At 40.1% G+C, this 21381-nt stretch overlaps 1 protein-coding gene across 3 annotated transcripts in view; it reads right to left on the reverse strand.

Annotated features, from left to right (window-relative positions):
* ANO6 (anoctamin 6) overlaps positions 1–21381 on the reverse strand; it is a 234362-nt gene that overhangs the window by 29895 nt on the left and 183086 nt on the right. For all 3 annotated transcript variants that reach the window (XR_011566592.1, XM_019960746.2, XM_019960747.2), the window contains 4 exons: positions 19068–19128; positions 10750–10892; positions 7014–7091; positions 617–842 (listed from right to left, as the gene is read on the reverse strand). Coding sequence is in view for 2 of the 3 variants with exons in the window: in XM_019960746.2 (XP_019816305.2) it covers positions 617–842; positions 7014–7091; positions 10750–10892; positions 19068–19128 (508 nt within the window). In the remaining variant the exon portion in view is untranslated. The remainder of the gene's footprint in view (positions 1–616; positions 843–7013; positions 7092–10749; positions 10893–19067; positions 19129–21381) is intronic.

A 21381-nucleotide genomic window follows, 5' to 3' on the forward strand; every position in this document is an offset into this window, starting at 1 on the left:
TCTGAGTTTAGAATTTAAATCAGTCTTATCATTTTCAGAAGATGACCACTGAACATAACATTTTGGAGAACGACCCAGCCACATGCAGTGTGTAGGAAGCACTTAACTCTGGCTACTAAGCAGCTGCCTGGGATACAAGCCAGAAAGAAGAAACATTTACAACAATCGCCAGAGCTGATGAGAGTGGAGCTATATTAATATGAACAGCGTGGGGGGAAGACGCATAACAATCTAACGGTTTGTCCTCTCGGCAATGCGGGAACAGATTTACCACTGGCATTATGACCCTCTTCCACTTATTTGCAATAAAGAGACTATTTACTTTCAACAATAGGGTACATAATACAATGTAATTGAAAATATTATTCAGCACTGATCTGTTTACACAGAGCTTGGACATCATAATGACTGTCTTTGCTTTGTCCCTTTTACTAATGCAAACCTGGAGATAATTCATTTCTTGGACAGGCTGGATAAAATATGTTTACACTTGAAATTTTCTAAAAATTGTAACATACCGTAATTGGAATGCCTAAAATATACAGTCCCTGTTTTTACTTGGTTCTAAAAATGGCTTAGAAAAGACCCATGTTATAGATATATAGCAGGACCTTACCAAAGTTAGTAATCATGATTGCCACTTTCTCATATATAGTGTTCAGAATCATGATGATGATAAAGCTGATGAGGGAAGCAGTGATGGATGTGGCCATCTGTGGAGTTACATACTTCTGGATTGGGTCTGTTCCATTAGAGATCTTGCGAAGGTTTACAGAAAATATAACGAACACTGAGAGCCTGTAGACAATGATCCCAATAACGGAAGCAATGATCAACAGGATCTGAAAACACAATATATTAACACATCAGTGTGAGACTCGTCAATAATTACACTTTTACACTTAAAAACCGGCCCCATGCTGAAATGGACAACATGTGTTGCAAAGTGATGTAAATCTCACATAAGTGCCACAAGAGGGGTGAAAATCAGAATGTTAAATTTCAAAGAAAGCAGAAGCAATGATAGTAAGTCAAAAGAATTGGCACACCCACTAACGGATGATGCTAACAGCAGGAGCCGCTGTGAGCAGGGAAGGAGGGGTCTGTGGGAACTCTGTACTTTCTGTGACTCTTCCTGTAAACCTGAAACAGTTCTAAAATAAGAAGCCCTAACAAAAAGAGATAAATAGGGAGAGTCTTTACAGTATCTTCAAAATGGAGTGGTAGCATGTTCTGGTAGAAGAAAAAAAAATCTGTGATTGCAGAACCAGTGAAAATATCCCTTCTAGTTATGGAATTACTTAGGTTACAAATGAGCGTTTTTGCTTAGTTGTAGTCCATGGCAACCCACTCCAGTATTCTTGCCTGGAGAATCCCCGTGAACAGAGGAGCCTGGTGGGCTGCAGTCCATGGGGGTTGCAAAGAACCAGACACTATGGAGAAACTAAGCACAGGACAGCATAGCCCAAGAAAAGGATATGTTTCCTTCCAACAGAGAACCTCTCACTGACTCGAGGGGGTGGGTGAGCAGGTGCTGGTTGCTGTCTTCATCCCCACAGCTGAGGAAACCCTGAGGAGAAGCAGTGAAGCTGCAGAGGTGCCCCGAGGTCACTACCGGAAACGGCAGCAGGCAGCTCTCTGCTGACAAACGCTTCACACGCGTTTTATACTTGGATCTTGAGATCTTAGACTGGCAGTTATTTATACCTGCACCTGCACAAGATTCATTTCCCTAATCCATTGTAGTTTGACTGCACAGACCCAGGATCAGTGGGGGTGTCAAACACAGCAGACACTTCCTCACTAGGTGGGTTTTCTCTGGCCTCTGAACGGGGCACGCTGAAGGTTCCATTTTTAAACTGCATCCCTTTGAATCTACCTTCTTGGACACATTCCAGAAGCATGTATTCAGTGTCTCTGATGGCCTGTGATGACTGCCATGATAGAGAAAGCTACAGTGAATGTGAATTATGGGGCCAAGCAAATCATGTTGTTTACAGTCACAGAGGGGAGCTGGTTTCTACCATTTGGGGGCAGTAGAGGGAGCGATCACAAGCCTGGCCGCACTCGAGTTCAAATCCCAGCTCCTCAGCCTAGTGCAAATTATTTAGCCTTTGGGGCATTCAATTTCCTCACCCATATAATGGGGGGATAATAACAGCAACTAATCGATAGGATTATTGTGAGGCTTCAGTGAGTTACTACAGGTAAAAACAGAGCATTAAGCCCAGGCACATGAAAAGCACTATCTAAAGTTTAGCTATGATTATGGTGGCCCAAAGAGTTAAAAAGATGTTTTCCTTACTTTTGAAGCCATCAGTTTGTGGGTAAAGCATTCTACTTCCTGCTCTAAACTCTCTCATTATTTCCTTTTCTTCACAGTTAAGGCTTCACACTTGTGAAAGGAAATAATACTGTGCGTGTATGTGTGAAAATTAGTTAAGGCTGAGAGAAATGTACAACACACACAGGCCACTCACTGAAGTAGTTTTTTTTAAGTCTGTTAGTAATTTTTAAAATTCAGTAATCATTAATAGTTGAGATTCTTTAAATGCTTACTATTGCTTCAGCATCCACATATTTTTTAAAATCCTCACAACTGTCCTGTAAGGTAGGTAGTATTGTATTTCTTTTTACAGATGAGGAAATAGAGCCACAAAGAGATGAAGCAATAAGCTCCCAATTAAGCAACTAGTGAGAGAACTGAGATTCTCAAGTCCAAGAAACAGGAAATTCTATATGGCACTGCCTCCTACATGGTTGAATTCTAATTCATTTCAGAACTTTTACAACCTTGACATGTTTCCATTTTTCTTTAGAGCACTTAATGGGTTCAATAGTTCTTAAAGAGACAGGGAAACTTTTCATCCTTCCTCCAGTTTCTTACATTTCATTTTTTCTGATCATGATTTTAATGTATGTTTTTAGAGCAAATTGGAAAGTACCCTGATTGTGGACACTGGACACTGGTTGCTTCTGCTGCCTGGGATCTGTTCCCTGTCTTAGAAAAGCACCTAGTTTTGTTTTAGGGTAAATAACCTCCTCTCTTTTTTTATTCTAGTGGTTTGGGCTCTACTGCCCACCCTCCCTGGGCTCCACACGTAGATCCCAATTGGTTTGAGATAAGTGTCTCATCCTATTGGCTCAGCACCTGATTCAAGGATTGGCAAATAACCTACTAAGAGCCACCGAGATGTGAGGACATAATGCTAGTACCCACATGATAGATGAGCTTCCTCTGTCAACATGGGAAACTGTTAAGTAGACCTTTTTTGGCTTGGATGTGACGTGAGATCTGGAAGACTGCAGCCATCGTGTGCCCTTGAGGGATGCCTAGAAGCACTATACTGGGACGCCACTGGACACAGACTGAAGTCAGAACACAACCAGCCTTGACATCATCTGGGCTACAATACCCTTGACTGAAGTCACACCTCAGACATGAGATTTTTCAGTTATAAGAACCAAGAAATCTCACCCATTCCCATTTTTTGATTATTGTTTAAACCAACCGGAGACTGATCTTCTGTCACCTACAATTGAAAGACTCCAAATATCAAAATGAATAAAAGATAAAAATAGGAAAGAATGCATCTATATGTAGGCCTAATTCCTTCAGAACTATGTACTCTTTGCATCTAAAAGTTATTTTACATATTAACTTTGTTCCTAAGCCCATCATAATCTTAACATTTTTAAAGGTCATAAAGTATTTTTGTGGACATACTTTTTCATGGCTGTCCAATATTCTACTGTATGAAAGGTGGAAGGAGGACATTTTTGGCAGAGATTTTATATATGTATATATAATATTTATATATGTACATGAAATATATATAAAAATGTCTGAGTAAATCCATGCTGATTTTTATCATTTTGAAATACTTCCTGATTAAAAGTTTTTAAAAGCTGAATTAGTAGATTAAAGCATAAGAATATTTTTGACTTTTGATATGTACTGCCAAACTGCTTCCTAAGAAGGCTAGAGCAGTGTATAAATCCAGTAGTCTAGGTATGAGAGTAGATGCTCACTTGGCACTTCATCCTTAGAGTCTTATCATCTGAGAGGTGAAAAACTGTATTTCATTTTCATGTGCGTTGATTGAATTACCACTGAGGCTTGACATCTGCCATTGTATCTTTTTCCTTTCTGAATGCATATTCATCTCCTCTGCATTCTTAACTCCCGAGATTTTTGGTGTTATCTTAGAAGTGCTCTGAAGTCTTTATGTATTGAAGGAACTAGCCCTTTGTCCTATTTGTTGACAAATATTTCCTCTGGATGTTCTGTTTAAATTTAGGATGCTTTTGATGCATAGAAACTGGGAAATACTTTCCTCTGAAACTTCTTCCACATCTAGAAATTGTATATAATGACTGAGCGACTGAACTGAACTGATATCAATATTTACTTCTAATTTTTTATGATGTTACCTTTTTAATGTTTCTTTTCTGGAATTTATCACAGAATGTGGTTTAGAGTATGATTTCAATCTTTCCTTTCTTTTTTTCCCAAATAGCTAACAATTGTTTCATTGCCACTTACTGAATAATCTTTACTGATCTCCCTGATTTGTAATGCCTTCCTTTTCATATGTTAAATTATTATTGAGCTCATATCTGGGCTTCATGTCCTATTCTCTAACCTGGTTATCCTTAAGCTAATGTTGTACCATATGCTCAGTTGTGTCTGATTCTTTGTGACCCCATGGATGGTAGCTTGCCAGGCTCTTCTGTTCATGGAATTTTCCAGGCAAGAATACTGGAATGGGTTGCCATATTCTTCTCCAGGGAGTCTTCCCCACCCAGGGATTGAACCTGTGTCTCCTGTGCCTTCTGAATTGCAGGCAGATTCTTTACTGCTGAGCCAGCAGGTAAGTCTCTTGAGCTAATAAAACTCATTATGTTACTAATATGATTTTATTAATAATAAGCCCCCAAAAGATGGACAGAAACAGCAAGGACCTAACAGAAGCAGAAGAGACTGCGAAGAGGTAGCAAGAATACACAGATGAACTGTGCAAAAAAGGTCTCAATGACCTGGATAACCATGACGGTGTGGTCACTCACCTAGAGCCAGACATCCTGGAATGTGAAGTCAAGTGGGCCTTAGGAAGCATCACTACAAACAAAGCTAGTGGAGGTGATGGAATTCCAGCTGAGCTATTTAAAATCCTAAAAGATGATGCTGTGAAAGTACTGCACTCAATATGCCAGAAAATTTGGAAAACTCAGCAGTGGCCACAGGACTGGAAAAGGTCAGTTTTCATTCCAATCCCAAAGAAAGGCAATGCCAAAGAATGTTCAAACTATTGCACAATTGCACCAATTTCACATGTTAGCAAGGAAATGCTCAAAATCCTTCAAGCTAGGCTTTAGCAATAAGTGAACCAAGAACTTCCAGATGTACAAGCTGAATTTAGAAAAGTAATAGGAACCAGAGAACAAATTGCCAGCATCCACTGGATCATAGAAAAAGTCAAGAGAATTCCACAAAAACATCTACTTTTGCTTAACTGAGTAGGCTAAAGCCTTTGACTATGTGGATCACAATAAACTGTGGAAAATTCTTAAAGAGATGAGAATACCACACCACCTTACCTGTCTCCTGAGAAACCTACTTCCAGGTCAAGAAGCAATAGTTAGATCTGGACATGAAACAACAGAATGATTCAAAATTGGGAAAGGAGTACGTCAAGGCTATATATTGTCCTTCTACTTATTTAACTTATATGCAGAGTACATCACGTAAAACGCTGGGCTGGATGAATCACAAGCTGGAATCAAGACTGCCAGGAGAAACAGCAACAACCTCAGATATGCAGCTGATACCCCTCTGATGGCAGAAAGCAAAGAACTAAAGAGCCTCTTGATGAAGGTGAAAGAGGAGAGTGAAAAAGCTAGCTTAAAACTCAACATTCATAAAACTGAGATCATGGCATCTGGTCCCATCACTCCGTGGCAAATAGATGGGGAAATGTGGAAACTGTGACAGATTTAATTTTGGGGGCTCCAAAATCACTGCAGACAGTGACTGCAGCCATGAAATTAAAAGATACTCACTCCTTGGAATAAAAGCTATGATAAACCTAGACAGCATATTTAAAAAGCAGAGACATCACACTGCCAACAAAGGTCCATATAGTTACAGATATGGTTTCTCCAGTAGTCATGTATGAATGTGAGAGGTGGACCATAAAGAAGGCCATAAAACTGATGCTTTCAAACTGTGGTGCTGGAGAAGACTCTTGAGAGTCCCTTGGACTTCAAGGAGATCAAACCAGTCAATCCTGAAGGAAATCAACCCTGAATATTCGTTGGAAGGACTGATGTTGAAGCAGAATCTCCAATACTTTGGCCACCTGATGGGAAGAGTTGACTCATTGGCAAAGATCCTAATACTGAGAAAGACTGAGGGTAGGAGAAGAGGGTGACAGAGGATGAGATGGTTGGATGGCATCATTGACTCAATGGACAGGAGTTTGAGCAACTCTGGGAGATAGTGAAGGACAGGGAAGCCTGGTGTGGTGCAGTCCATAGGGTCACAAAGAGTCAGACACAACTTAGTGACTGAACAGCAACAATATGATTTTATTAATAATAAACACAAAATTACTTTAAGTTCTGATATTTTAGAAGCACTGTCTTTTTATCTAGAATCATTTAAGATTTCATGTCTTTTAGAAGTTTTATTTTTGATAGTTCCTATTATCTTTATATTAAGGCTACTCTTGGAAAATTTTAGAATACTTGATGCCTCCCATCTGGTCTTTATATTAGAAACTGGAAAACCTGAACCATGGATCTGACTTAAAGAATAGAGGTAAAAAAAAAGCTGGAAGAGCCATGCGTAGTGGGAGTTACTGTGAAACCTTGAGAGCCACTCCATGTGGTGGCTTAATTGTTCTCTGGAATCAATCTTTTTTATGAGACTGCACAGTTTCCAGCTCGACTTTTCAGTTTTCTCAACATTTAAAATTAGATACTGAAAAACACCCGTTGCAGACTCTTACCCAGAAAAAGACAGCACTGGCACAGAGGGTTACACGTATACACTTTCCCCATGTGGTAAAGGGAACACGCTCTTCTTCCTAATTAAAAAAGAAAAAAAAGTCAATCAAGGATTTCAACAAAATAATTTTTCTCCTAATTGGTTTTCTGTATCCTAGGTTTAATTTTTTGTATGTAAATGTTCACAGAAATTTATTCTTAATAACACAAACTAGAAGAATCCCAATTGCCCATCATCAATCTATTCAAAGGATAAACAAATTGTAGTATATGTATGTAATGATAAGTTACTTAGTAAAAGGAGAACTAAGAATACACCAAGCAGTTTGGGTGAATCTCACAAGGATTGTGATAATTAAAAGAAACTAGACACAGAAGACTATATCCTAGTCATTTTCATTTATATAAAAATTCCACAAAAAACAAGACTATAGGAAAAATCACTTTTTCCTATGGCTATAGGAAAAAATGATCAGTGCTTGTCAAAGTGAGGATTTCAGGGAGGATCTAGAATCCAAAATTATTAATATACAAGGGGACACTTGGCATAAAAGAATTGCTCTATGTTTATGTTTGTGGTGGTGGTTACCTTCCTGTATATGTACACGTTTCAAAATTTATCATATTGTACATTTAAAGTTGATAAACACACATACATACACATATAAACATATACACACACACAGTGAGTGTGGAGAATCCTTAAAAAAGTGGAAATAGAACTGCCTTATGATCCAGCAATCCCACTGCTGGGCATACACACCGAGGAAACCAGAATTGAAAGAGACACGTGTACTCCAATGTTCATCGCAGCACTGTTTATAATAGCCAGGACATGGAAGCAACCTAGATGTCCATCAGCAGATGAATGGATAAGAAAGCTGTGGTACATATACACAATGCAGTATTACTCAGCCATTCAAAAGAATACATTTGAATCAGTTCTAATGAGGTGGATGAAACTGGAGCCGATTATACAGAGTGAAGTAAGCCAGAAAGAAAAACACCAATACAGTATACTAATGCAAGATGGTAACGATAACCCTGTATGCGAGACAGCAAAAGAGACACAGATGTATAGCACAGTCTTTTGGACTCTGTGGGAGAGGGAGAGGGTGGGATGATTTGGGAGAATGGCATTGAAACATGTATAATATCATATATGAAACGAATCGCCAGTCCAGGTTCGATGCATGATACAGGATGCTTGGGGCTGGTGCACTGGGATGACCCAGAGGGATGGTATGGGGAGGGAGGAAGGAGGAGGGTTCAGGATGGGGAACACGTGTACACCCGTGGCGGATTCATATTGATGTATGGCAAAACCAATACAATATTGTAAAGTAATTAGCTTCCAATTAAAATAAATAAATTAAAAAAAATAAAAAATAAAGATAAAATCATTAACTTATCCCAGCCCCTATAAACAGCAATGATACAAAATTAACATTTGACTTCCAGGAAAAATGCATTCTTGGGTGCTCTTAAAAAACACATGGTCTCAAAAGCCTAGGCTTAATTTTTTTAAAAAATTAGTTTTCAAACTCAGCCTCCTTATTCAAAATTGCATGTTTTTTTTTTTTTTGGTTAACAATTTCAAACATACACACAACAAAACCAGTGCAGTGTTTATTTTAGTAACAGTTTCTGAAAAGGCAAGTATGAATAACATACTGTTTAACTGCTATGATTTGAGCTCAACAGTCTGGGTGTCTGACAACGCTATTCCTGAGCTTGTCTCAGATTTCAGAAGTGACTGCAGTGATAGCAAAGAGCCTGTGCAGGACAGAAAGTTTCGCAGATATCTGCAAGTACCAGGTATCCATTGTAAGTTTCCTGACTGAACTTTTGTATTAATACAGTGTAACTCTTGAGTTTTTAGCATTTCTATTTTATCGTTTATATGAATATACTGAGATTGTTTTTAGAGACCCAATCAACCATGTGATCATAGCTGTAAACATATACATGGCATTTCCTTTGTTCCAGGTGTTATTCCAAGTAGGTTCTATTCCTTAACTTCATCAGCTTACCACAATCATATGAGGAAACAACTCTTGTATTTCTGTTTTACAGCTGGCTAAACTATGGCACAGAGAAGTTAACAAATTTCCAATATCACTCAGCTAGTAAGTTGTTGTGTTAGGATATGAATTCCATACGTTTTATCCCCAGGGCCTCACCATAACACTGCTGGCCTCTCTATACAAAGGAGGGTGTGTTTGCAATAAAAGCAAAGTGAGGAATAAGAAGGGAAAAAATGAACCTTCATCTTTAATTTTTTACCAAGCAATGCTACAATGGAAATTTAACTTATTAGCTGGCAATTTTAAATTTAAAATGGGTAGGTTTAAATTTCTAAAATATCTTTTCCTCAGTATTTTTCATACGTTGCCAATAACATAGCCGTTTGTTTTTCAGTACTCAAAAACATTATGCACATCTTATTTTGTCTAAGTTTCAGCCTTCTTTTCTGAATGTACAATCTTCCACAAACACATGCTTTGACCCCTGTCTTTCATTGTAAACAAGAGAACTATTCATAATGGAAATTATTTGAAGCCTGTTACATTATAAAAGACAACTGTCACCTTCTGTTGGGTAACTGAACCTCACTTTTTTCCCATTTATAAAATGAGGGGGTTGAACTGCTCTCTCCAGACCCTTTTAGTGCCAACATTCTGTAAATCTGTGATTCAATTTATAAGTCTATAGCTGGAGCCATTTTCAGATGCTCTTGGTAAAAAGCATTTTCTTTCCAAGAGTTATTCGTATTCAAAACCTACTGTCCTTATACTGATGACTGCAAATACAATCGGCTCTAAATTTTCTATGTTGATGGAAAGAAGCAATAATGCAGATGATTTTAAAAAATCATCTTTCACTGACTTTGAAATGTTTATACAAAGAGATAGAGAGTCTTATTTTTAAATTCTGCAGCAACCGTAAAAGCAGCATGTTTACCTTTCTAGTTATACAAAATGCCTAATATGGGGCCTGAATATAGTGGGATCTCAACAAATGTTTCCCCTTTTCATCCACTCTCCGGTTTTAGGATAACAGTCACTCTGTTCTGTGCACATTCCAACCGGAAGGGGGAGCAGTGGCTGAGGCTTAGTGCAAGACAGCTAGTCTGATGAAAAGTGAGCTGTAGGGACTTCCCTGGCAGTCCAGTGGTTAAGACTTTGCCTTCCAATACAGGCTGTGTGGGTTCAATCCCTGGTCAAGGAGCAAAGATCCTACATGTCTTGTGGCTAAAAAACGAAAACATGAAACAGAAGCAATATTGTATCAAATTCAATAAAGGCTCAAAAAAAAAAAGAGAGAGAGAGAGAGAGAGGGCTGTAATAATGAAGGTACATGTGAAAATTGAGAATCAACTATGAAAAGCAATGTGTCTTTTTTTTTTACTGGTATGGAAAGATACAAATCAATACATCTTTTATACATTTCTTTCAGAGTTTATGTATTTTTCATTTTACTGTTATTAAGAAAGAAAGGACCACAGTTGTCTCCTGTGTCCACTATTCTGAACAGTGCTCCTTCACTTTGGTTGTACATTAAAAATCACCAAAGAAGCTTTAAAAAAAATTTTGTGCCAGAATGCATCATGAGTGTACATAGACAGAAGCTGGGCATCAACATTTTATAAGCTCCTCGGTGATTCCAGTGTGCAACCAAGTTTGAGAACCCCAGCAATATATAGATTGAACTGCACGCAGACGACATCCTACTTACCTGAGTGATCTCATTGATCACCACGTGAGTGCACCGTGCCTCGTATTCTGGTCGGGCTTGCTCTTCCTGCTGCAACTCAACAGTGTCCCATTCGTACTCAAGTTCTGCCTGGCGCCGCTTCCAAAACTCCAAAAACAAGGTTACTAACAAAGAGAAAGAAAAGCATCATGTGGCTCTTCAAGGATCAGTGATGCTTCAGAAATCTGTACTGAATAATAGTAATTACAACACTTTTGTACATGGTCAATAAAATCCGATTTTAATTATAGATGACACTAATACTTAAAAGAGAAAAGTGAGCTAACGTTTGTTTTTTAAGGAAAATGTTGATAATTTATCCAACTTGTGAAACCAGGCTATATCATGGGGAGGGTAGTAGTGTGATGGTCAGAAGGAATGTGATCGTGTCTACCACTAAAGCATCTGCTACTAGCACATTACTGCCAATAAAAAAACAAAGGCAACTATAATAATTCAAAGCAGTCCATGGTCCATCTTTTAGTCTGCTTCTCCTTGCATTCCTCTCCCTCATTCCCTCCAAAGGGCCTGGGGGATGAGAATACTTTAGTGGTCCCCAAATCTTTATTTTCTACCGCCCAAGTCACCCCAATTAAAATAATGTTCTTAAATATGGAAATATATTTTTCAATTTGTATAAAGTATGAGTAAAACAATTTTTAGAAATCTTTATTATTTTTCAAGACTAGCCACTTCAAATACTAGACAGAAACAATACTAAGTGTTCATTGAAAATATGGTTTCAGGGTAAATCCCCTAGGCACTTCTTCCAATCAGACTGTTACCCATTAGCCTTTTCTACACAGAAATCCTGCAATAACCAGTTACACCCACAAATATTTCTGAGTCTCTACTGAGTACTGAGAATAAAGAGGAAAAAAGATACGGTGTCTGCTTCAAGGAGCTTCTAAGTGTATAGGAATGACAGTGAAGTGCTACTTACAGCGGACTTTTAAGAGGGTTGTGATCTAGTTAAGTGCTGGGTGGTCTGGGCACAGAGTCACAATGTATCAATAGCAAGGTTGTCCCGGAGAAGAGGGCCTCTGGGGTGAGTTCTGAGATGCCACAGAGCTGATCAGGTGAAGGTAGAATGTCAAGGCCATTTCCCCCAGGGAGCTGTGTGTGCAAAGGCAAGATGCTAAAGAGACACAGGAGCACTACTTTCCAGGAAGTTCAAATAGTCCAGAACTGAGCCCAGAGTGTGGTGAGATGGGTGGGGCCGCCAGGTGGACAGATGGCAGGGGAATATCACAAAGGACTCTGTGTGCCTTAAAGATGGAGGAGACATCAAAGGCGGTCAAGAAGGAGTAGAGGCAGCTAGACCCAAGGGCCGGTCCAGGATGCTTCAGCTAGGAGGTGAGAGAAGATGGCATCTTAGCAGGTAGACAGATTGGATGCAGGTGTGATGAAAGGGGACGATCAAGGATGCTTGCCAGGTTTCTGGCTTTGGCAGTGTCCTGAATTCTAGTGTCACTCCCTGAAATAAGGGCAGGAAAAGGAGCAAGTCTGAGAGAAGACAACTGATTTGGTTCTGATCAGCTGCCTGTGGGCCCCAGGAGAGATGTCTGGTAGGCAGATAAAAGTCTAGAACTCGGGAGAAAGACCCAGACTGAGCAGAGAATTTGTCCTGTTTCCAGCGGTAACTGGGGTAAGAGTGGATGAGCTCTGCATGGACTATGGAGGGGCAGTTCTCACCCTGGCTGCAGGAGAAGCACTGAGAGCTCTTAAAATGTTTTGAACCTGGGCACCACCCTCAAGGTTCTGATTTTATCGGTCTGGCATTGTTTTTGGTCTTTGGAAAGCTCGACGGGGCAGTCAGGGTTAAGAATCAACCTGCAGACAACAGGGAGCCTTTGGGTAGAGGGCAAACAGAGGCTGTCTTGAAATCCTGCAGACCCTGCCATGGGCAGTTGGACATGCGGGGGAAACCTCGGGATGCGCCATGAGGAAGGTGAACGCAATGCTTCCCGATGGCAAGGACAGCGGAAATGCTCAAAACACCCACCTCCTGGCAGTGTTTGTTCTGACTTCACTGATGTTCCAACAACAGTGAGTGAGAGTAGAGATAATCTGGACATTGGAATCAAGTCTGAATTCTGGTTGTGACAATCACTAGATGTTTGACTACCGGTTACAATGTTTCCACAGCCTGAGCTACTGCTTCCCTCTATGGAAAATGGGGGAAATAGGAAGGAGCTTACAGGCTGTCCTGAGCTAAATGACATAACATTTATAAAGACCCTCATGACCCTCTGAGGTAACTGCTATTACCACCCCCATTTTGGACATCAGGAAACAGAGGCACAGAAAACTTCAAATACTTGCCTGAGATAAGGAGTCAGGTATCGAACCAAGGTATGCTTGGCTTCAGAGCCCAAGCCCTTCTTACAAATGAGCCTAACTGCTCCATATCCCGCCTCCTGCTGGCTCTGTTCCAGCACCCACTCTGCTGAGATGTCATCACTGCTTGCCTGCCCAGTGTCTGATTCTCCTCCTCCAGGACATAGAGCTAGTAACTGCCCTCTGTCCCAACACTGCCTTTGTGGGTACACTAACCCTCATGATGCCACTGCTGTGATCACCTCATGTTCACAAGCATATATGGGTGGCAGCCTGGCTTTTTCCCACAGATGCTGCTGTCAATGGAGGCAAAGAGCACAAAGTTAGTGAGGGAGGCCACTAATCATCCATGTGGTTGGGAAGCTAGAAAGATTTCAACCAGTCCCCAGAGTGGCTCCTGCTTTCAGGACAGGCCCTTCTCCTTCTACATGCCCTTCCCAGAATGAAGGAGTTTATTCCTCATTTATGGGTAAGACAGCACTTTGTGACTCCTTGACCAGAACCTTCAAAAACAAACCATTTTGCTGAAACGGAAGCATGGTACCACAGCTCAGCTACTCTACAGCCTCATCTGGGTCAGGGCAAGGGATCCACAGTGGTGAGTGTTCCGTACAGAGAGCGATGCCTCCACCACTGAGAACCTGCCCAGCCATTCGCACTTTTCCCCCATCCGGGGGGAATGAAGTATCCATGGGATGAAAGCCTTGAGGGCACCAGCTAACTGTGGACTAAGCTGTGACTGACTGGCCCTGCTCCCCATCTGACCCATGCTCGCCTCACATGCAGATACTCCAAAAAGAGACCCCAGCTTTGGGGAATGAGCCAACTCTCCTCGGGCTGCACATGAAGCAGAACCAGCACCCACTTACTAAAGACCCCTGGGCTCATACGACCACACACCTTATCTAACAGAAGACCCCTACTTTTTAATTTGAGAATCCTATTGCCAACATTGCATTACACCTTCCACCCATGAAGTTCTTTCCACTCTGTCTTCCCCTCTGCAGCTATGAAATCAGTCCAGAGTGAGTGTACACTCTGCAAAAAAGGCACACACTTTATTCCCTACGCTGATCTCCACTTGTGCACGTCACAATGGATAGCACTCACACATCCTGACCTTTGTTTGCTCCTGCATTTATCATTTATGATGTCCATGAGGGCAGGGATTTGGTTAGCCCATGGCTGAAACACTAGCAAACAGCAGGCACTGGGTAACTATTAGCTAAATGAATGTACTGTGGGAAGTCATTCCAAAAACTGGAGGATGGCCACTGCCTGGGACAGCTGAAGGATGTAATCGTCTACTTGGGGAGCCAAGCTCGCTCCAGCCACTCCCTGCTATGCCTGACCGACCACTGTCTACCACTCTCTGCTCTGCCCATCTTGAGGGTCTGGAGCAGCTGAGAGGAGGATCCAATTGTTGATGGGTGAGGTTGTGGTGGCTCTGGCCCTTTGAGTGCTGGGAGTTATTCAGGAGAGAGAGACAGAAAATATCACATGTACCATCCTGTCCCATGGTTCACATGACCCAGGACCACTCACCAGGGGACATGCTGGCCCTTTCCAACCTCAAGAAAGGGACTGTGGGTGGGTGAGAAGATGGTATCTTTCCTTTAATAGCCACTTTATAAGGCTGGCCTGGAAAAAGCTCTCAAAAGCCACTTTGGATACTTTCTCTGTGTTTATGGAATCTCTCTAAATTTTGTCACTTTAATTGAAATATGAGAAATACAGCTATTTTTGAAATTTTTATTGATTTTCAATGAAGAAAATTCTTATTTTCTTCTTCTAAGTAAAGAAAATTACTTTTCACTTCATTTGAAAGAGCAGCTTACTTTCACGAATTTATATCTTCAAGCATAACTATTTGAAAAAAATCTGCAATGCAGGACACGAAAACCCTACTGTATTTTGGCACCCACAAGCAGGTGGATAAAATGAACAGGACTGATCTCGTGAGGCTGGGCTTCCTTACTCCTGATCCAGAAAGAAGGGTTCATACCTGCATAGGTGAGGTAGGACCAAGGTTGTAGAACCATTATTTTCTAGCCCATTTCTCAGATCCCCAGATAAGATAGTGCAATTATATCAAATAAATACTTCCATATCCTTTTAAAAGTCTGTTACAACTTTATTACTATTCCCTGCATTTTGTCACTGATTTAAGGGCTGATGACAACCAAAGTACCTACAGAGCTCTGATTCTGTGATTGTCACTTTTTGTCTTTGGGGCCTCTAGTAATTTGCTGCATCTGCCTGAGTGTCATTTTCCTCATCTTTAGAATGGGAGCGTAACAGCCACTCATTTGCTCAGTAACAATCTAGTGACAGTATTAGCAGGAGATGAGTTATGAAAACTTCTCTTCTCACAAAAAGCAGGAGAAGAAATTTAATCAGTTGCTATAAGGAAAGGACAGTGAATACCCTTCCCCTTCCTCCCTGAACTTGAACATAAAATGGATTCTTTTTACCAAATCCTGAAGTTGATGTATTCTGAGTGGAAAGTGGTAGGACTTCTGTGCAAGCCTGAAATGGCCTGATGAAAAATAATGCTGCTGCTGCTGCTGCTAAGTCGCTTCAGTCGTCCGTGTGACCCCATAGATGGCAGCCCACCAGGCTCCCCCATCCCTGGGATTCTCCAGGCAAGAATACTGGAGTGGGTTGCCATTTCCTTCTCCAAGGCATGAAAATGAAAAATGAAAGTGAAGTCGCTCAGTCATGTCCAACTCCTAGCGACCCCATGGACTGCAGCCTACCAGGCTCTTCCGTCCATGGGATTTTCCAGGCAAGAGTACTGGAGTGGGGTGCCATTGCCTTCTCCGGAAAAATAGTGAGTGGGCAGCAAATCCTCGGAACCTTGGAGGGCTGCAGGAATGGGTGGGAGTTTCTTAGTTCCTCATGTCATAGAGCTGAGAACTCAGCAGGGTCTATGACATGTAAGGATATTATACAGCTAAAGAAAATATCCATCTGATGGAAGATTCCAATACACAGTGTAGGTGGTTGTATCCAGCAATGTCTAAAGACAAGGCCCACTCTGTAGCTGGGATCGTTCTGGTTGCTTTAACAGTTTGCTGCTAAAGGCCTGGCAGGTTTTATTGGGTCTTGAAACTATTCAGACTTCTGTAATCACTCACAAAGGCAGATGAGTTTGCTTAGCCTAGATTCCTACTTCCTAACTGAAAGACTACAAAGCTGAAGATACATTTCTCGGGATAAATAACAAGGTCATACTGTATTGTACAGGGAACTATATTCAATATACTGTGATAAACCATAATGGAAAAAATATGAAGAATTCCTGTATATGTATAATTGAATAACTGTGCTGTACAGCAGAAATTAACACAATGTTGTAAGTCAACTATATTTGAATAAATTTTAAAAACTGTAATTCTAAAAAAAAATACATCTCTCAGACTCTCCTGCAGCTAGGATTCCAGATGTGGTTTTTAAAATGCCCATCAGATGCACCTGTGTGTCACCAACATCAAAAATGCAGCTGGATGGAGACAGAGGTGGTCACAGGAGTTGCATCATTTTGCTAGTGTGGATGCTGCCACAGAAGCAGAGACCTGAAACGAACAGTTGTAATAGTCACTTTCTGATCTCCAAGTGAAGCTAGTCAGGGTGACGGCTTCCTGAAATCCCCCTTCTTATGAGCTAGGTGTCTGAGTTTTTCTAGGAATCACTAGGCCCACCCTAGAACTCAAAGGTGAAAATTAAAAATGGCAGTCATGCCGCCAGCCAAGAGGCTGGTGGGGAGCATCAAAGAGAAGTAGGTAAGAAACGACAAGGAATGGGGAGGGGAAAAGGCTTTCAGAAGCTCTACTTCCACCGGGAGTAGTTGGTGTTTAGCACTCTAGGAGTCAGTAGGAGCAGATGGACTGGCTTGGCCTAAAAGGGGGGATATTTTTCAAAGAAGTACATGATTTATGCAAAATTTATTATACAAGGTTTTCTCCTTTCAACTTTTATAGTTTCCAGGGAGAAGAAAAATACTCTGCAACATACATCTGGGCACAAGAGATGGTACAGGAGTATGATGATGGGGATATGAAAACTTCAGTTTTGCAATTGCAGGCTTTCTGTAATGAGGTTCCCAGCAGTAGTTCTCATCAGGCAGAGGTAACAAGAAAAGCAATAAGGCATTTAAAATAAAAACTTCATCATACACACACATATCCTTAAAGATACACATATGGTGCCGTGAGCAGGGCTGAAATGTTTTCTGCATTCTAAAATCTGATGAAATAAAATCAGCAGCTCAATATGCCTGTTGCTTCTATAAACATGGTGTAGTTTAATGATCACAGAAAGCAGAGCTGGTTAGGAAATTTGAAGCTTTTCTTTTGTGTCAAAGTAATTTTTGCTTCATTTAAGAAGTCTCTTTTAATTAGGGCTATCAGCTCTATTAATATACGGAGTTCAATAGATGTGTTTGAATTTTATAGATTATGAATTAGTGTTGAGACTGAGGTTTGGGCAGTTTAGTTAAAACTGCCTCTGCCCACATGTTCAGCACTCACCCTCTTACAAGGATAAAAAAAATGAAAGGTGTATTTCACAGTGAAGGAGACAGAGAATCTTAATATATGAACTTGATCTTTATTCTTCCGTGTGGCAAATATTAGCTACTGTTTGGTCTCCAGCCAAAACATGCTAAATGTCTGAATGACAATGTGACTTATTAGGTACATTTGGCTATCTTACAGTTTACTTCATGCAGGAGTGGCAACTAATATCTCTTAAAAGTGTCCAAAGTAATTGGCCTGCCTGTTTTGTGATTCATTTGGGGACCCTTCATAGGCACAACCGCTGCAAAAGGGAAATACCACCAGGGACACCTATAAACAATGGTGTCTGTATGTAAGGAGCATGTGTTGACAGGCTGTCTTCTCCAAAATAAGAAACTTGGTTCTGTTTCCTCCCCCACCTAGCTACACCCTGAACTGTTTTATCCCAGACTCACACAATGAAATTGGAAATGCATTATCTTCAAAAATGAACATTTTTTTCTCCTATGGTAGAACATTCACATCAATTAAACATGTCAAAGTCTGTATAAAATGATAATTGCCTCATTACATTAATGATGCTTTTCAAGATAAATAATATATAGTGTTAAAGCTTCTATATACAAATTATATTCTTAAGGATCACATCTGTCCTATTTATTAAACAGAATGTTGTTATGATAAGAGTAGCAGCATGTATTCATTATCTAGTTACTCATACAGAAGTATATAAACAAGAAAGCTTACCTGGAATCCCCACGTTGCTGCTTTTCCTGAACCCCTACCCCATGAAAATTAGGTTGGATCACAGCTAGGGATGCTATTACAACAACAGCTGCCAGTGAACCATGCCTCCCTGTATTATCTAAGCCCTTAAGCTGTCCTCCCATCTCTTCACATTGTTGTTGGGTTGACCATGACATGCTTTGGTTGATGGAACATTTGCAAACTAGATGCAAATGTAGGCTTAAAAAATGCCTGGTGTGTACTTTTCCTTTCCTGCTTCTCTTTGGAACCCTGAACTGTCATGTGAAGAATGCTGGTCCAGCTCCTGGAGGTTGAGAAACCATGCAGACCAAGACGAGGTGGCCCGGTTGAGCCCTGTACACCAACCCTGCTTGGCGAATTTCCCACCTGACACGAGAACCATGAGAAATAATACATGTGGGTTTTAAGCCACTACATTTTGAGGTAGTTTTTTTATGCAGTAATTGATACAATGGCCCTAAGAATTATAAATGTGGAGTTCCAGGGGAGCTGAAGCTTGGGCAATCCAAGAGACTGAAAGTGGGTTGTTTTGATAGTCTCTGTATATAAAACCGTATAAAGATGTTAAGTTCAGTACTTATGTGATTTTAGGGTTTTTGTTTGTTTGATTTCAGTTAAGAGGCAAAAGGAAACTGAAAAAAAAAAAAAAAAATATATATATATATAACTTACCCCACACCCCCATAAATACTGCAAAGACTAGGGTTCCAAAACTGTCAAAGATGCACAATTTCTGTAAAATACAATAATGACATTTACATGAATTATCTTCTTCACCTACTAAATTCATCAAATATGCACTGCTTTGTATATCTTACAGTCTGGAAATTTCTTTTAAATCTGTTGCCTAGTTTGACAATCACCATATCTACTACATACTTACAGACGAGATTTCTCATTCTCCTGAAAGCACATAGCTTTTACCAGACTACATTTTCCAAAGGAATCTTTCTGTGTCTTGATAAAGAAATAAGCACAGCTGCTAAGATTCCATTTTGCTGAAAGCCTCTAACATACTTTTGAATAACAGCCTCTTTTTATGGACGATCAGAGTGAATTTGAGGAAACAGAATGGCCCAAAGAGTACAATGAACTCCAAACAACTTTGAGATTTATGATTTGCATCTTATCATCCCACCCTGGTCAGAGGGCAAGTTCCCGAATTCCTGGTTTTCTTGTTAAGAGAAGCACAAAACTGGCGTTTACTTTAAGATGGCTCTCCTCCAGAGCTTGTTTTCCTCAAATCCAATGATGACTTTTCTATCATGGCTGACAGAAGCTTTCATCAGGATAAAGATGCAAAAGTGCTTTTGCTGACATTACAAAGGGTACAATGATCACGAATGAATACACTACATACTCTATTTACTAGCTTACTAATTTTCAAATTTTTGCTAATTGTCTCCCTCTATTAATTCCTGAAAAATTTTCCAATTAGCTACCAATTTTTCATCAGTGAGCATTTTTATATCTCCTAAAAAGGTCTATAAAATTAGTAGAAAAAGTGGCAAACACAATATCAACTTTATGAAAGAGCTTATGAAAAGTAAAGAAGACATGCTAGAAAAGGAAGCTATAGGCTAAAAATAAATAAAAGCAAACTCTTCAGTGCTAAAGAAAATTCAAAGCTGCTTCTAAGTAAAGAACTTGACTTTTTAAAAGTTCTTTCTGGGTTGCCCTTATACTGATGCAAAATGAATAAACTTCCATCTAAATAAAATACAAGTTAAGGTTATTTTTGTAAAATAATATCCACCTACCCATCTTCCTTTTTTTTTTTTTTTTCCAATAATAGGACTATTTTATTAAACATATGAACGTACTGATTTTGTACAACATGCATTTCTTCCTTTCCTCTGCCCCAGGAAGCCAGCGCTCTAGAACCCCATGTTTATAAAACACACTTTGGCAGCTACTATGCAAGGTGAAAAGAGTGCAATTCCCAAAGTAACAACACGTAACCAAAGTGGGCAACAGAAAAAGGCAGAGGGGAGTGGGCCCAGTGCTGCTCATCTTCTTTTTTTTTTTTTTCTTCTTTTTTTTTTTTCTCTTTATTAGGTTGGCACTAGTTCTTTTTTTTTTTTTTTTTAATTTAATATATTCCTTACAAATTTAAGAACCCATCCTGAACCCTCTCTCAAGAGGAAACAATTTAAGAACAGAAACTCTTGAGCATTATTTAAGCAGTACTGCCCAACTCTCTTGGTAGCATCTCTCTTTCAATTCCATTTATCTTGATGTTGTAACTAACTAATCTGTTACTTCTTTAAGAAATTCTGCCCTAGTTTATATCCTTTTCAGTGGCCCACATCCCTTTGAGCTTCAAAAACACAGAAGTCGCTCAGTCCTGTCTGACTCTTTGCAACCCCATGGATTGTAGCCCACCAGGCTCCTCAGTCCATGGGATTTTCCAGGCATGAATACTGGAGTGGGTTGCCGTTTCCTTCTCTACCCATCTTCTTATATATCCTTTTCCAAATCATGTAGATGCCCCTCAATCACACATATATTTCCTGAGCAGAAAGAATAGTCCCAAACTGTCATTCAGTTACTCCTCTCAAAAATCCAGCTTAAGGAAGACAGAATTACCAAATGAGTGATCAATCTGGGGAACAGTGCTCCCCACCTACTCTAGTCCTAGGATTACACAGAACACAGATTTCAAATTTTTTAGCTTTGACTCTCTTGAACCATCTTTTCCAAGCTCTCTTTTAATGTCATGTCTTACCCTTTATTGAAAAATTATTAGAGGAAAAGCCCTATGAAATACAGTTCTGCGTGTTATAATGTTAGTACTAAAGATTCTGTTCAGTGTTACCTCTCTTCTAGGAATCAGTGCAAACCTCTCTCTATGTGATACCTCCCTATTTGCCCTGATGCCTCTACCCTCCCACTCAAGTAAGAGAAAATCTTATTATGCTGACAAAAAGCCACTAAAAGCACATCTGTCAATACCAGAGAAGTGGGAGGGAAAGGAGCAGCAAGA

This window comes from Bos indicus, chromosome 5, assembly GCF_029378745.1.
Source record: "Bos indicus isolate NIAB-ARS_2022 breed Sahiwal x Tharparkar chromosome 5, NIAB-ARS_B.indTharparkar_mat_pri_1.0, whole genome shotgun sequence".
NCBI classification, from domain to species: Eukaryota; Metazoa; Chordata; class Mammalia; order Artiodactyla; family Bovidae; genus Bos; species Bos indicus.